The sequence below is a fragment of the Coregonus clupeaformis genome, chromosome 8 (genome assembly GCF_020615455.1).
Source record: "Coregonus clupeaformis isolate EN_2021a chromosome 8, ASM2061545v1, whole genome shotgun sequence".
NCBI classification, from domain to species: Eukaryota; Metazoa; Chordata; class Actinopteri; order Salmoniformes; family Salmonidae; genus Coregonus; species Coregonus clupeaformis.
In genome coordinates this window covers 22,997,589-23,015,000 of record NC_059199.1, presented here as the reverse complement: position 1 = coordinate 23,015,000, position 17,412 = coordinate 22,997,589, and the positions used below count along the sequence as shown (strand labels likewise).

The 17,412-nt window shown below is 48.0% G+C and overlaps 1 protein-coding gene across 1 annotated transcript in view; it reads right to left on the bottom strand.

The window, feature by feature from the left end:
* nhsl2 (NHS-like 2) overlaps positions 1 to 17,412 on the bottom strand; it is a 154,804-nt gene that overhangs the window by 23,388 nt on the left and 114,004 nt on the right. Inside the window, exon 2 of the mRNA XM_041882636.2 lies at positions 7,677 to 7,856. Coding sequence (XP_041738570.2) covers positions 7,677 to 7,856 — 180 coding nt within the window. The remainder of the gene's footprint in view (positions 1 to 7,676; positions 7,857 to 17,412) is intronic.

Sequence of the window (17,412 nt, the reverse complement as noted above, 5' to 3'; positions counted from 1 at the left end):
TTTATATACCAGATAATATAGAGCTGTCTATTGAAAAAAATGATTTAAAATAGATTAAAAAAGAAGTTAATCTCAATTGGATGTTTGTCTCTAAATATGCAGATTTGGAGGAAAGTGAGTTAGTTGGATTCAAGGACAGCAACTCTCTCTCCAGACATGACTGAGCAGCTTAACACTGTCTCCATCCCAAATGGCACCCTACTCCCTCTATAGTGCACTACTTTTGACCAGGACCCATCGGGCTATGCTGCTTTTCGACTGGAACACCAGTGTTGCACTAGTCTATCCACCCTTACAGTGAGGGAAAAAAGTATTTGATCCCCTGCTGATTTTGTACATTTGCCCACTGACAAAGAAATGATCGTCTATCATTTAAATGGTAGGTTTATTTGAACATTTACATTTTAGTCATTTAGCAGACGCTCTTATCCAGAGCGACTTACAGTTAGTGAATACATATATATATATTTTTTTTATACTGGCCCCACGTGGGAATCGAACCCACAACCCTGGCGTTGCAAACGCCATACTCTATCAACTGAGCTACATCCCTGCCAGCCATTCCCTCCCCTACCCTGGAAGGCACTGGGCCAATTGTGCGCCGCCCATGAGTCTCCCGGTCGCGGCCGGCTGCGACAGAGCCTGGATTCGAACCAGGATCTCTAGTAGCACAGTTAGCACTGCGATGCAGTGCCTTAGACCACTGCGCCACTCAGGAGAACAGTGAGAGACAGAATAACAACTAAAAAATCCAGAAAAACGCATGTCAAAAATTTTATAAATTGATTTGCATTTTAATGAGGGAAATAAGTATTTGACCCCCTCTCAATCAGAAAGATTTCTGGCTCCCAGGTGTCTTTTATACAGGTAACGAGCTGAGATTAGGAGCACACTCTTAAAGGGAGTGCTCCTAATCTCAGCTTGTTACCTGTATAAAAGACACCTGTCCACAGAAGCAATCAATCAATCAGATTCCAAACTCTCCACCATGGCCAAGACCAAAGAGCTCTCCAAGGATGTCAGGGACAAGATTGTAGACCTACACAAGGCTGGAATGGGCTACAAGAACATCGCCAAGCAGCTTGGTGAGAAGGTGACAACAGTTGGTGCGATTATTCGCAAATGGAAGAAACACAAAAGACCTGTCAATCTCCCTCGGCCTGGGGCTCCATGCAAGATCTCACCTCGTGGAGTTGCAATGATCATGAGAACGGTGAGGAATCAGCCCAGAACTACACAGGAGGATCTTGTCAATGATCTCAAGGCAGCTGGGACCATAGTCACCAAAAAAACAATTGGTAACACACTATGCCGTGAAGGACTGAAATCCTGCAGCGCCCGCAAGGTCCCCCTTCTCAAGAAAGCACATATACAGGGCCGTCTGAAGTTTGCCAATGAACATCTGAATGATTCAGAGGAGAACTGGGTGAAAGTGTTGTGGTCAGATGAGACCAAAATCGAGCTCTTTGGCATCAACTCAACTCGCCGTGTTTGGAGGAGGAGGAATGCTGCCTATGACCCAAGAACACCATCCCCACCGTCAAACATGGAGGTGGAAACATTATGCTTTGGGGGTGTTTTTCTGCTAAGGGGACAGGACAACTTCACCGCATCAAAGGGACGATGGACGGGGCCATGTCCCGTCAAATCTTGGGTGAAAACCTCCTTCCCTCAGCCAGGGCATTGAAAATGGGTCGTGGATGGGTATTCCAGCATGACAATGACCCAAAACACACGGCCAAGGCAACAAAGGAGTGGCTCAAGAAGAAGCACATTAAGGTCCTGGAGTGGCCTAGCCAGTCTCCAGACCTTAATCCCATAGAAAATCTGTGGAGGGGAGCTGAAGGTTCGAGTTGCCAAACGTCAGCCTCAAAACCTTAATGACTTGGAGAAGATCTGCAAAGAGGAGTGGGACAAAATCCCTCCTGAGATGTGTGCAAACCTGGTGGCCAACTACAAGAAACGTCTGACCTCTGTGATTGCCAACAAGGGTTTTGCCACCAAGTACTAAGTCATGTTTTGCAGAGGGGTCAAATACCTATTTCCCTCATTAAAATGCAAATCAATTTATAACATTTTTGACATGCGTTTTTCTGGATTTTGTTGTTGTTATTCTGTCTCTCACTGTTCAAATAAACCTACCATTAAAATTATAGACTGATAATTTCTTTGTCAGTGGGCAAACATACAAAATCAGCAGGGGATCAAATACTTTTTTCCCTCACTGTATGTTATACTAGGGAGATTGTGTTTCCTTAACTATGGCTGACAGTGAAGACTTGTGAAGAAGAGAAGAATCAACAACCTCTGCATAATCAAAACAGTTGCTTTGTGAGAAGATGTTAAAGTTCACAGTTAGCTATTGTTATGCAAATGATAGCTGAAAAGTATCAGTGGCCTGGCTTTGGCCCCAAATGAGAGCAGGTCAACCTGAGCCATGGCCCAGTGAGACACGGGTGCTGGCCTGCATAGATGGAAAAGTCTGAGCCTTTTGGGAAAAACACTGAGGTAAATCCTGTATGGAAATGTGACAATATATTTAGGGAATAAGGTGCCATTTAGGATGCTTTAATTAGCATAACCAAGCACAGTTTTGCCCATTAAAAGCTATAAGATTGATGCTAAAACATGCAAATGCTAAATCCAGAGCAATTAAAACTGAGATCTGCATTAGAGGAAAAAGCGCAATTGGCCACCCCAGGCGCATTTGTTATTGTTATTGTTTTGTTTGTTAAATGGCGGAGAGGAGCTCCAGCATAAAGGGGAGAAATAAATCGTGGTAGACACTCCACTGTTCTATCGCACGTGCAATGATGTAAAAAACAAACAAAAAAAGTGTTCATTGTAGTAACGTCTTTGTTGTAATATCACAAACAGACTTGGCAGTTTCAACACTACGGATTCCAACTTAAAAGTAACAATGCAATGAGTTGAAAATAGTGACTGGAGTTGCTGTGCCTAATGGCACCCTATTCCCTATGTAGTGCATTACTTTTGACCAGGGCCCATAGGGAGCTAGTTGGGACAAAATGATATGCTTGCTACTGTTTGTTATGCAAGCAGAAGAAGGCACAGTGATGCCGAAACGTTGGTGGTTTACCCAATAAATTACTGGGAGCTTGTATATAGAGTGTGCGACTCTCTTTATTTATTTTTACGCTAATAATACTCAACAGGAATCATTCAACTGAATACACAGAACACACACACAGAATAATTTGCCAATTAGCTAGATGTGATGCAACTCAAATTCAACTCACCGGATCCCATGCAGAGATAGAGGGAGGAGGATGGCAGGCAGAGAGAGCTAGTCCATATGGTTACTGATAGTAGGGAATACACTACAGTATAGTAAAGGAATGGGAGAGGGCTATTGGCACTGGTGGGTGTGTGAAGGTATGCTAGACACTCCCACACACACACACAATGATAATTAGGGCCAGCCCCCGCCCCCCCATCATTAACCCCTTGTCCAGACAAGTCGCCCTCTCCACTCATGCATCACTAAGTGTGTGTGTTTGGTTTGTATGCACTGTATCTGTGTGTGTGTGTGTGCCCTTTCATACTCAGACCCAGCCACCCCTAACAAGACAAGCAACCGGGACCGGTTAAAAATGGGGTCACCCTTTCTTATCTCTCCAGTGAAGGAATGGGGGAGTACATGAGGAACAATACCCCTCTTTCAGTCCTACGAGGTCGTCTGATAATGTACAGCCTGTCTATCCCTCTTCTGTCTCATTCTTTTCTTCTGTCCATCTCTGTCTGGTTAAGTGCCAAATGGCACCATATTCCCTTTGTAGTGCACTACTTTTGACTAGGGGGCTATGGGGAACCATATGGGCCCTGGTCAAAAGTAGTGCACTGGTCAAAAGTAGTGCACTATATAGGGAATAGGGTGACATTCGGGATGCAAGCTCTGTCTCATTCCTCTGTACTCATGATTGAACATTGACAATCGATGATTAGCCTATTCTAAGAGGGCCTTAGGGTTGGTGGAAATGCGATGGGTTGTTTTGTCCAGTTATGACTGTCAATTTGGAGTTTGTTGTAGCTAGTGGCCTATTTTAGTGACCAGAGTAATGATTCCTTTCCACTCTGTCTTTGTTGATTACATGAAAATGATCAGCAGTAATAATTTAGGTAATATCTCCTCAATATTACTTACACTTATCCAGTCCTTCAAGGACTCAGACGGAGGGTTGACAAGGGAATGAGGAAAGGATACAAGGACAGAAGGGGTGAAGGTAGCAAGGGGTCAAGGGGGGAAGGAAGGGAGCCATTTAGCAGATTGGAATCAACCCCAGGTCCAACTAAGTGAGTGGCAATCAGTGGTCTCATGTCAGATCAGTGATAATTTGAAGGAAGGAAGGATGCATTTCAAAAGTATTCGAACAGGGCCTTGAACACAAAACTCACAATCTCTATGGTTACATCCCAAATGGCACCCTATTCCCTATGTACAAGGCCCATAGGGCTCTGGTCAAAAGTAGTGCACTACATAGGGAATAGGATGCCATTTAGGACACAGCCTATGTCTAGCGCTGTCCCTATAGAAGGACCACTACAGTAGTTGACCATAAGGCTTGTTTTAACAACAGTTCAATAGCCAGTATTGAACAGAGAGAATAACAATAGCTTATCTGCCTGTATAATGGGACTGATACCATTAACATCTAGCTCCTGTAGCGCACAGGCCTGCACACCTCTTTACAGTTGACAAACGACTATAGGGCTTCTAAACTAACACACACACACACGAACACACACATGCAAGCATGCAAACACAAACACACACACATACACACACAGAGACACACACACACACACACACACACACACTAACCCTGCAGCTAACGCTAACGCAAACCGTGACCACACTCTAATTTAGGACCAAGAAGACAGACCATTAATAATGAGAACAGACCATTTAACCAGTTAAATAGTTACATGGGTCTAATAGTTGAAATACCCTGAAGTGAATTTGACTTAACTCAAGCAACAACGGTACTAATAAAATAGTCTCGAAAGTGCAAGCTCTGCATTTCTAGGCAAGATATAGTGAACTTGGCCTCCCAAGTGGTGCAGTGGTCTAAGGCACTGCTTTGCAGTGCTTGAGGCGTCACTACAGACCCGGGTTCGATCCCAGGTTGTGTCACAACCAGCCGTGACCGGGAGTCCCATAGGGCGGCACACATTTGGCCCAGCGTATTCCGGGTTAGGGGAGGGTTTGGCCGGGGGGGCTTTACCTGGCTCATCGTGCTCTAGCGACTCCTTGTGGCGGGCCAGGCGCCTGCAGGCTGACTTCGGTCGGCAGTTGAATAGTTTTTCCTCCGACACATTGGTGCGGCTGGCTTCCGGGTTAAGCGGGCGGGTGTTAAGAAGTGCGGTTTGACGGGTCATGATTTGGAGGACGCATGACTCGACCTTCACCTCTCCCAAGCCCATTGGGGAGTTGCAGCAATGAGACTGGATCGCAATTAGATATCATAAAATTGGGGGTAAAATACATAAAATAAATACATAAAAAATATATAGTGAACTACCAGGCAAGTTTTATGAAGCGCACCTCAAGAAGGTGAAAGTATTTCAGATATGTGTTTGACTTAAGAGCACACTTCTATTCTCACTCTAAATACATCATTTATCATTGGATAATTGTTGGTAAGGGTAATGGCACTCCAACAGGACACTGATTTACTCAAATGAATGTTTATCACGTATATTGCTGCCCTGTAGCTATGGCCTATGCTACCCTTTTGATATCCATGTCCCCAGTTTGCTAATGATAATGCTAATGCTAATTGATCATTTGTTATGTTTAGTCCAGGCAGTCTCCTAAGTTTGTACTTATATTAAGCCCATATTCTTCCCATAATCTCCTGGCACTACTTTGTCATGTCTGCACCTTTATGTTATTCCTAATGTTCCCCTCTTGTCTTCCTTCCAGACCACCACATCCTTCCTAATCCAACACATCCAATCCTTTCTCCAAGGCCTTACAAACCCCAACTCCTGACCTCCATCCAAACCCTCTCTCCATGTGCCTTTCTGTGCGTTCCTGTGTTCAACTGTGTGTGTAATAAATACCGCTAAACCTGGATTCCTCATCTCCATCATTGCATTCTGACCGATGTGCCATGGTGGCAGCAGAGTTCCTAAACCAGCCAGTCCTATAGAAAATATCCTTATACAGTCCTTCCTTCTTTTAATAATGGATATCAATAAAATCCAAAGCCATTATAACTATTATAGAACTGTTCTTATTTGGAATATTGAAGACATAGAGGTGCTTCATAAATACAGGGACTTATGGATGAGGCACAGTAGGAATACCTTAGACTTATGGACAGTACAGTAAGACCTGGGTGTAGTGGCTGAGATGCTGAGTGCAGTGTGTTTGTGTGTGTGTGGTGGGGTGCTGAGTACCTCACTGTTCTATACTGTACTGTAGAATTATACAATCCATGAAATAAAGATACATGCACACTGGTGAATGATCCCACAGTTTATTGTGCGGGTATCTATTCTTTAATTCATGAGTTAACTTTTTGTACCCATCACCTGGAAGTTATTGGATGTATGTACACTATGTTTGAAACTATAATATAATATACATTCTTATGGTAGTGTATCCATCGTCCATCTACTACTATCTATTGGGTTTCTAATAACACATACACAGACACACACACTAATCCATTCAATCTGAGACATTGGCCAGTTTAACACACACACACACACACACACACAGACACACACACACTAATCCATTCAATCTGAGACATTGGCCAGTTTAACACACACACAGTACAGTCAGCAACACACAGATGGGGAGAGAGAGAAATAAAACAGAGAGAGATTGAAAGAAGGAAGAGAGAACGAGAATGAGAGCGAGGGGAAGAGAGGGAAGGTAAAAGGAGGGAAATGCAACCTGATGATGCATTGGCAGTAAGTAAGCGTTCATTCATTCATTTATTCATCTGTTCATTCAGTGAAGGGTGAAGGGAAGGCTTAACCTACAGAGATAATTCTGCATCCCAAATGGCACCCTATTCCCTATATAGCGCCCTATGGTCTGGTCAAAAGTAGTGCACTGTATAGGGAATAGGGTTCCATTTGGGATGCACCCATAATCTAAACTGCCAATCTAAACCAGGGTAACTGATCACACAGAAGGGCAGTCATGGGTTAGTATGAGGCAGAGGGGGAGAGAGAGAGAAGGAGGCAGAGAGAGAGAGGGGGGGGGGAAAGAGAGTGTGGGAAAGAGAGAGAGAGGGTTAGGGGGAGAGAGAGAGAGAGAGAGAGAGAGAGAGAGAGAGAGAGAGAGAGGAACACACATACACACGGAGCAGCATCCTTGGTATAAACAGAGAGGAGAATGGAATGAATTACTGTAAAGATGGCAGCAAGGTCCCCTCACATCGACCTCCTCTCTCTCAAACACACACACATACACACACCATCACATAAAAACACGTCAGCGGCATCTTCCATCACATAAACAGAGATTGTCACCCCTCGTCCTCCTCCTCTCTCCCCAACCTACATCCTCCACCCCATGCATACTCCCGACACGGAGACACTCCCAACACACGCAAACACTCCTGACACACACACACACACCCGACATACACACACACTCCCGACACACACACACCCAGGGTTAGTTACTGTACCTTGCAGCAGGCTCTGCAGGTTAAGCTGAGCCTCCTGATGGAGCTCCTGAACACAGTCCGGCCTGCTCCACGAGCCAAACACATTCACGCTCTGTTGCCATGGAGACCGGAAGTGGCCCGATGTCGCCGTCGACGACGAAGCCGCACTACGCTTCGACTCCGAGTCCAAGTTGGTGTTGGCTGGAGAGAGGAATGGAGAGAAGAGAGAGGTAGAGAGGGAGGAGGGAAGGAGGGATAGAAGATGGATAAAGAGGGTGGTGAAAGGCGGGGGAGAGGGAGAGGGAGGGTGGAGAGATGCAGGGGGAGATGAAGGGAGGAGAGGGGAGACAGTGGTAGTGAGGGAGCGGGGAGAGAGGAGAGAGAGGTAGAGCAAGAGAACAGAGAGAGAGAGGGGGGAGGCAGAGATACAGACAGAGATGGAGAGAGCGAGAGAAGTGAAGGCAGAGGGAAGGAGAGATACAGAGATCGAGATGCAAATACAGAGGGAGCGATGCAGAGAGAGGGAGGGGGAGGAGGGACAGAGAGAGAGGGAGGGGGAGGAGGGACAGAGAGAGAGGGAGGGGGGGAGGAGGGAGAGAGAGATCATACGTAAATACAAATTTATGACATTTGCATAACTAACACCCAGAGACTTGTGTTACATAATAGCTGGGTGTGAAGGGAGGGATTGTTATTAGAGAAAGGAAAGGAAGGTGTGTGTGTGTGTGCGTGTGCGTGTGCAACAAGATATCACAGTCTGACTTCATCTCTGTACGTCCTTAGACAAAGGTCTATTTTTAATGAGTAAACTGACTTAATTGCCTGACTTTCTGTGACAAACGTGTTAAATGTAGGCACACAGAAACAACTCTAGGGTTAAATTGAGCCATTTATTTCGACTGGGTTAAGTTAAAGGGATACTTCGAGATGTTGGCAATGAAGCCCTTTATCTACTTCCCCACAGTCAGATGAACTCATGGAAACATTTTTATGTCTCTACATCCAGTATGAAGGAAGTTAGAGGTAGTTTCGCGAGCCAATGCTAACTAGCATTAGCGCAATGAATGGAAGCCTAAGGTATCTACTAGCATGCTTGAAGTTACCATAGACTTCCAGTCATTGCTCTAACTCTAGTTAGCAATTGCGCTAACGCTAGTTAGCAACTTCCTTCAAACTGCACGAAGAAACATAAAAATGGTATCCACGAGTTCATCTGACTCTTGGGAAGTAGATAAAAGGCTTAATTGCCAAAATCCTGAAGTATCCCTTTAAGGGTTAAGGTTTGGATAGGGTTAAAACTTCAGGCATTGATTCCAACTGGGCTTGCTAAATCATTGTGGTTGGATGGTGGAGTGGTCTAAGCTCTGGCTCTGTAGACTGCGGGTTCAATTCCAGAGTGGGGCACTCCTTTTTTAGTTTAGTTTTTGCCCCTAGTGGCCGGTTTTGACGGCGTCTCCCAACATGCACAAACGTCAAATTTCGCCTTGGATCTAGAGTTATCCCTCTGGTGTGTGTGTGTGTTGTCAGGAAGAGTAGGGGAGGGAGGGAGCAGGCTCCCACACAGCTGAATAATAAAACAGTTAGATAATCATCATAACAAAAATATCACTGAAATCAGCATAATCAGCATAAACAGGACAACAATTCATAAATCCATAACAAATCATAACATCAATCAGAGAGAGGGAGAGGAATCAGAAGCTTAATGTGTGATCTGCAAAGAAAACAGAGAGAGACAAAGAGAGAGGGAGAAGAGAGAGGAGGGAAAGAGAGAGGGGAAGAGGGAGTGACTGACAGACAGAAAGAGATATTGAGAAAGAGAGAGAGAGGGAGGGAGAGAGCGGTACAGAGAGAGAGAGAGAGAGAGAGAGAGAGAGAGAGAGAGAGAGCGAGAAAGAAAGAAAGAAAGACATAAAGAGGGGACAGTATGGTAGCTCCAGTACAGGGAAAACCTCTTATCTCCCATAAGGTTAGCAGAGTCTACTTAATTACAAGTTCAGCAGCAGTTCCTCTACACTGGAATGAATGTGCTCTTCCTCCTCGCCACTCTTCTCCTCCCCTCCTCTCCTCTCCTTTCTCTTATGTAACCACAGTGATTTAGAGGAGGAGAGGAAAGCTGGAGGGATAACAGAAAATAAGGAAAACAGACAGCTGTCTATGCATCGCTGGGCACTGAAGGGTGTGTGTGTGTGTGTGTGTGTGTGTGTGTGTGTGTGTGTGTGTGTGTGTGTGTGTGTGTGTGTGTGTGTGAGAGAGAGAGAGAGAGAGAGAGAGAGAGAAAGTTAGAGGTCAACCTCCGTTGACGTGCAATTAACCACATACCGAAACAAAACGAACTATGCAAGACTTAGTATGCAAACTAAGAATTTAAGAGATTTTGTAGTAGGCAGAATGCATCAGAGTAGGATTCTATTGCATTGACAGGCATCTGACTCAGGCCTGTACTCTACACAGACCGGTGCGCCATAACCAATCAAAGCTGCAGTAGTCCTGTATACAAATAGACCATTGCCACATATGGATCTGTGCTATTCACTTTGAACTGGACTGTTTTTACAGCATGAGCAGTCCTGAGTAGATGCCCTTGTTTTGAGATCAAAGCGAGAGCTACATTTAGCGACGTGTGCACCTTTATACATTTGTTCATATCCTTTGCTAGTTAGTGAGTTATTAGCCCAGTTATAGATCATTTGTTGACAACAATGGCATATAGAAGCAAACCGGATGGGCATCAAGAAAATGATCGGAGAGTTTGAGGGTAGAGGAAGTTCAGGAGTAAAAACAAACAAAATTGTTTGATTAATTATTGTAAAACTGACTGTGTCCATAAAATGTATATAGTATGTATAAGCTGGAAGTAGAGGCCTAAGCGTTGTTGTTCACTAGTTTACTCCAATTAGGTAAGGGGTGGTGGAGTTGGAAAGTAATAAAGGGAAATATATATATATTTTTAAAGGATATGTACAGTTGAAGTCGGAAGTTTACATACACCTGTCACGGTGTTAGAAATGGTGAGGTGTGGAATCAGGCGCAGAAGCAGATGTACAGTCCAACAAGACTTTACTAGCGAGTGCAAAATAATCAAAAAACGGCCAGAGGCCAACAGACGCACACAGGCATCAAACACGAGCGCACAAACACAGGGCGCAAAAACTCTCCTCAACCGAGGAGGAAGTAAATCGTAACTGGCGTACCGAAACACGGGTAACGCACAAACACCTGACACGAAACAATTACACACAACACTACACTAACAACAAGGAAACTAAATAGGGTGCTTAATGAGACATAACACAAGACAGGTGTGGCTAACAGACAAAACTAATCAAACAGGAAACATGGAACATGCAACGGTGGCAGCTAGAATTCCGGAGACGACGAACGCCGAAACCTGCCCGAACAAGGGAGAGAGGCAGCCTCGGGCCGAAACCGTGACAGTACCCCCCTTGACCGCGGCTCCAGACGTGCGCCGACTCCGGCCTCGGGGGACGACCCGGAGGACGTGGAGCAGGGCGCGTCGGATACCCCCGATGGAATTCCGTCAGGAGCGACGGGTCCAAAATGTCTCTCCTCGGCACCCAGCACCGCTCCTCCGGACCGTACCCCTCCCACTCCACTAGATACTGGAGACCCCCATCCGACGTCTCGAATCCAAGATGGACCTCACGGAGTACGCCGGTGCCCCCTCGATGTCCAATGGGGGCGGGGGAGTCTCCCCTATCTCATTTTCTTGGAGCGGGCCCGCTACCACCGGCCTGAGAAGGGGATACATGGAACGAGGGGTTAATACACTTATACTCCACAGGTAGCTGTAATCTATAACATACCTCGTTCAACCTTCTCAGGACTTTAAATGGCCCTACAAACCGCCGACCCAGTTTCCGACAGGGCAGGCGGAGGGGCAGGTTTCTGGTAGAGAGCCAGACTCGATCACCAGGTGCGTACACCGGTCCCTCACTGCGGTGGAGATCAGCGCTCGCCTTCTGACGTCGGAGGGCCCGCTGCAGGTGGACGTGTGCAGCGTTCCAAGTCTCCTCCGAGTGCCGCGCCCACTCATCCACCGCAGGAGCCTCGATCTGGCTCTGCTGCCAGGGTGCCAGAACCGGCTGGTAACCCAACACACATTGAAATGGAGTTAGGTTAGTTGAGGAATGGCGTAGGGAATTCTGGGCCATCTCGGCCCAGGGAACGTACCTTGACCACTCCTCCGGCCGGTCCTGGCAGTATGTTCTGAGAAACCTACCCACATCCTGGTTTACGCGTTCCACCTGCCCATTACTCTCCGGGTGGTACCCCGAGGTGAGGCTCACCGAGACCCCCAACCGCTCCATAAACGCTCTCCAGACTCTGGAGGTGAATTGGGGACCCCGATCAGCCACAATGTCCTCGGGCACCCCGTAGTGCCGGAACACATGGGTGAACAGTGCCTCGGCAGTTTGTAGGGCAGTAGGAAGACCCGGCATGGGGAGCAAACGACAGGCCTTAGAGAACCGGTCCACAACGACCAGGATGGTAGTATTCCCTTGGGAGAGGGGAAGGTCTGTTATAAAGTCCACAGAGAGGTGGGACCATGGTCGTTGTGGAACGGGCAGGGGTAGCAACTTACCCCTAGGCAGATGTCTAGGCGCCTTACACTGGGCGCACACCGAGCAGGAGGAAACATAAACCCTCACATCCCTTGCCAACGTGGGCCACCAGTACTTGGCACTAAGACAGTGCACTGTCCGGCCGATACCCGGATGTCCAGAGGAGGGTGACGTGTGAGCCCAATAGATCAATCGATCCCGAACCTCGAGCGGAACGTACTTCCGACCCTCCGGGCACTGTGGTGGACTAGGGTCGGTGCGTAATGCCCGCTCGAGTTCAGCATCGACCTCCCACACTACCGGTGCCACCAGACACGACTCAGGCAGTATGGGAGTGGGCTCCACGGACCTCTCCTCCGTGTCATACCGCCGAGACAGCGCATCTGCCCTACCATTCTGTGACCCAGGGATGTACGTGATCTTAAAAGTGAACCTGGTCAAGAACATACTCCATCTTGCCTGGCGAGGGTTCAGCCTCCTCGCCGCCCGGATGTACTCCAGGTTACGGTGGTCCGTCAAAATGAGGAAAGGGTGTTGAGCCCCCTCAAGCCAGTGCCTCCACACCTTTAGAGCCTGTATCACGGCTAACAGCTCCCTGTCCCCTACGTCATAGTTCCGCTCCGCCGGACTGAGCTTCTTAGAATAAAAAGCACAGGGGCGGAGTTTAGGTGGCGCGCCAGACCGTTGTGAAAGCACGGCTCCTAAACCGGCCTCTGACGCGTCCACCTCTACCTGGAACGGCAAAGAGGGATCCGGATGCGCCAGCACCGGGGCCGAGGTAAACAGGTCCTTCAGCCTCCCAAACGCCCTGTCCGCCTCGGCCGACCACTGCAGACGCACGGACCCCCTTCAAAAGAGACGTGATGGGAGCTGCCACCTGTCCAAAACCCCGGATAAACCTCCTGTAGTAATTTGCAAACCCCAAAAACTGCTGCACCTCCTTCACAGTGGTTGGTGTTTGCCAATTACGCACGGCCGACTACCCGGTCTACCTCCATCTTCACCCCTGACGCAGACAACTGATAACCCAAAAAAGGAGACCGACTCCTGGAAAAACAGACACTTCTCTGCCTTCACATACAGGTCGTGCTCCACCAGCCTCCGCAACACTCTACGCACCAGGGCCACATGCTCGACACGGGTAGGCGAGTACACGAGAATGTCATCAATGTACACAACCACCCCCTGCCCCTGCATGTCCCTGAAGATCTCATCCACGAATGATTGGAAAACTGACGGAGCGTTCATCAACCCGTATGGCATGACCAGATACTCGTAATGGCCCGAGGTGGTACTAAAGGCTGTCTTCCATTCATCACCCTCCCTGATGCGCACCAAGTTGTACGCGCTCCTGAGATCTAATTTAGTGAAGAAACGCGCCCCATGCAACGACTCAGTCATGGTCGCAATCAGCGGGAGTGGATAACTGTACTTCACCGTAATCTGATTGAGACCACGGTAATCGATGCACGGGCGCAAACCACCATCCTTTTTCTTCACAAAAAAGAAACTCGAGGACGCAGGGGAAGTGGAAGGCCGTATGTATCCTTGTCTCAGAGATTCGTCTATGTAAATCTCCATAGCTTTCTTCTCCTCCTGAGACAGAGGATACACATGACTCCGTGGGAGCGCAGCTTCTGCCTGGAGGTCTATCGCACAATCTCCCTGCCTATGGGGTGGCAACCGCGTCGCCCTCGCCTTACTAAACGCAATAGCCAAATCCCCATACTCAGGGGGAACGTGCAATGCGGGCACCTGGTTTGGACTCTCCACCGAGGTAGCCCCTACGGAAACGCCCAAACATCTACCCACACACTGAGCAGACCACTCCATCAGAGCCCTCTCCTGCCACGAAATAGCTGGGTTATGGGTACTCAACCAGGGCATGCCCAGCACCACCGGATACGCAGGAGAGTCAATCAGGAACAGCTGAATCATCTCCTGATGATCCCCCTGCGCACACATCCTAAGTGGCGCCGTGACCTCCCTGATTAAGCCCGTACCCAACGGACGACTATCTAGGGCATGAACGGGGAAAGGAACATCAACAGGAATAAGGGGAATCCCTAACGCTAAACAAAACTTTTTATCAATAAAATTCCCAGCCGCGCCTGAATCTACCAGCGCCTTATGCTGGGAATGAGGTGCTACCTGTGGAAAACGCACAGGCATCCAAAAATGGGCAACAGTGAGCTCTGGGTGAGTGGGGCGCCTACTCACCTGGAGGGAATCCCCAGTGCGGGACCTGTCGTCATCCTCCCTAGGAGGCCATCCCCAGCACCTAGCCGCGGTGTGTCCTCCCCGACCACAGTTGGTGCAGTGGATGGACCCCCTAACCAACCGACTCCTCCTCTCTCTAGCGCCAGCGCCCCCGAGCTCCATAGGACACGGCTCGGAGGCGCTGGAGGGTGAAATGGACGGACCCCCTCAGGACGTCCGCGGGTGGCCAATAGGTTATCCAGCCTGATGGACATGTCGACCAGCTGGTCGAAAGAGAGACTGGTGTCCCTACAAGCCAGCTCCCGACGGACGCCTCTCGTAGGCTACATCTGTATAGATCGACGAGGGCCCGCTCATTCCACCCTGCATCTGCCGCTAGAGTACGGAATTCGAGAGCGAATTCTTGGGCACTCCTCCTCCCCTGCCGGACGAAGACCAGACGCTCCCCCGCCGCTTTCCCCTCCGGGGGATGGTCAAACACCGCCCTGAAGCGGCGGGAGAACTCGTTGTAGGTGATAGTCTCGGCGTCGATCTTCCTCCACTCCGCGTTGGCCCATTCCAACGCCTTCCCGGACAGGCAGGAGATCAGGGCGGACATGCTCTCATGCCCCGAGGGTGCCGGGTGTACGGTGGCCAGGTACAGCTCCACCTGGAGGAGGAATCCCTGACACCCAGCCGCGGTTCCGTCGTAGGCCCTCGGGAGAGAGAGTCGGATTCCTCGGGGTTCTGGCGCTGGAATGGGCGGACTGGCCGATGGTGCTGGCAGGGAGGGAGGTGGTGGAGGCGCTCCCCAGCCTCGGAGCGTGGTGATCACCTCCTGCAGGGCGGTCCCCATCTGCTGTATCTGGTCCTGTTGTTCCCGAACCTGGACCTCCAGTCTCGTCGGGGCTGCTTCGGCTCCTGCTGATTCCATGTCAAGGTGTGTAATTCTGTCACGGTGTTAGAAATGGTGAGGTGTGGAATCAGGCGCAGAAGCAGATGTACAGTCCAACAAGACTTTACTAGCGAGTGCAAAATAATCCAAAAACGGCCAGAGGCCAACAGACGCACACAGGCATCAAACACGAGCGCACAAACACAGGGCGCAAAAACTCTCCTCAACCGAGGAGGAAGTAAATCGTAACTGGCGTACCGAAACACGGGTAACGCACAAACACCTGACACGAAACAATTACACACAACACTACACTAACAACAAGGAAACTAAATAGGGTGCTTAATGAGACATAACACAAGACAGGTGTGGCTAACAGACAAAACTAATCAAACAGGAAACATGGAACATGCAACGGTGGCAGCTAGAATTCCGGAGACGACGAACGCCGAAACCTGCCCGAACAAGGGAGAGAGGCAGCCTCGGCCGAAACCGTGACAACACCTTAGCCAAATACATTTAAACTCAGTTTTTCACAATTCCTGACATTTAATCCTAGTAAAAATTCCCTGTCTTAGGTCAGTTAGGATCACCACTTTATTTTAAGAATGTGAAATGTCAAAATAATAGTAGAGAGAATGATTTATTTCAGCTTTTATTTCTTTCATCACATTCCCAGTGGGTCAGAAGTTTACATACACTCAATTAGTATTTGGTAGCATTGCCTTTAAATTGTTTAACTTGGGTCAAACGTTTCGGGTAGCCTTCCACAAGCTTCCCACAATAAGTTGGATGAATTTTGGCCCATTCCTCCTGGTGTAACTGAGTCAGGTCTGAAGGCCTCCTTGCTCGCACATGCTTTTTCAGTTCTGCCCACAAATGTTCTATAGGATTGAGGTCAGGGCTTTGTGATGGCCACTCCAATACCTTGACTTTGTTGTCCTTAAGCCATTTTGCCGCAACTTTGGAAGTATGCTTGGGGTCATTGTCCATTTGGAAGACCCATTTGCGACCAAGCTTTAACTTCCTGACTGATGTCTTGAGATGTTGCTTCAATATATCCACATCATTTTCATGATGCCATCTATTTTGTGAAGTGCACCAGTCCCTCCTGCAGCAAAGCACCCCCACAGCATTATGCTGCCACCCCCGTGCTTCACGGTTGGGATGGTGTTCTTCGGCTTGCAAGCACCCCCTTTTTCCTCCAAACATAACGATGGTCATTATGGCCAAACAGTTATATTTTTGTTTCATCAGACCAGAGGACATTTCTCAAAAAGTACGATCTTTGTCCACATGTGCAGTTGCAAACCGTAGTCTGGATATTTTATGGTGGTTTTGGAGCAGTGGCTTCTTCCTTGCTGAGCGGCCTTTCAGGTTATGTCGATATAGGACTCGTTTTATTGTGGATATATACTTTTATACCGGTTTCCTCCAGCATCTTCACAAGGTCCTTTGCTGTTGTTCTGGGATTGATTTGCACTTTTCGCACCAAAGTACGTTCATCTCTAGGAGACAGAACGCGTCTCCTTGCTGAGGGGTATGACGGCTGCGTGGTCCCATGGTGTTTATACCTGGGTACTATTGTTTGTACAGATGAACGTGGTACCTTCAGGCATTTGGAAATTGCTCCCAAGGATAAACCAGACTTGTGGAGGTCTACAATTTCTTTTCTGAGGTCTTGGCTGATTTCTTTTGATTTTCCCATGATGTCAAGCAAAGAGGCACTGAGTTTGAAGGTAGGCCTTGAAATACATCCACAGGTACACCTCCAATTGACTCAAATGATGTCAATTACATTTACATTTTACATTTTAGTCATTTAGCAGACGCTCTTATCCAGAGCGACTTACAGGAGCAATTAGGGTTAAGTGCCTTGCTCAAGGGCACATCAACAGATTTTTCACCTAGTCGGCTCGGGGATTAGAACCAGCGACCTTTCGGTTACTGGCACAACGCTCTTAACCACTAAGCTACCTGCTATCAGAAGCTTCTAAAGCCATTACATCATTTTCTTGAATTTTTCAAGCTGTTTAAAGGCACATTCGATTTAGTGTATGTAAACTTCTGACCCACT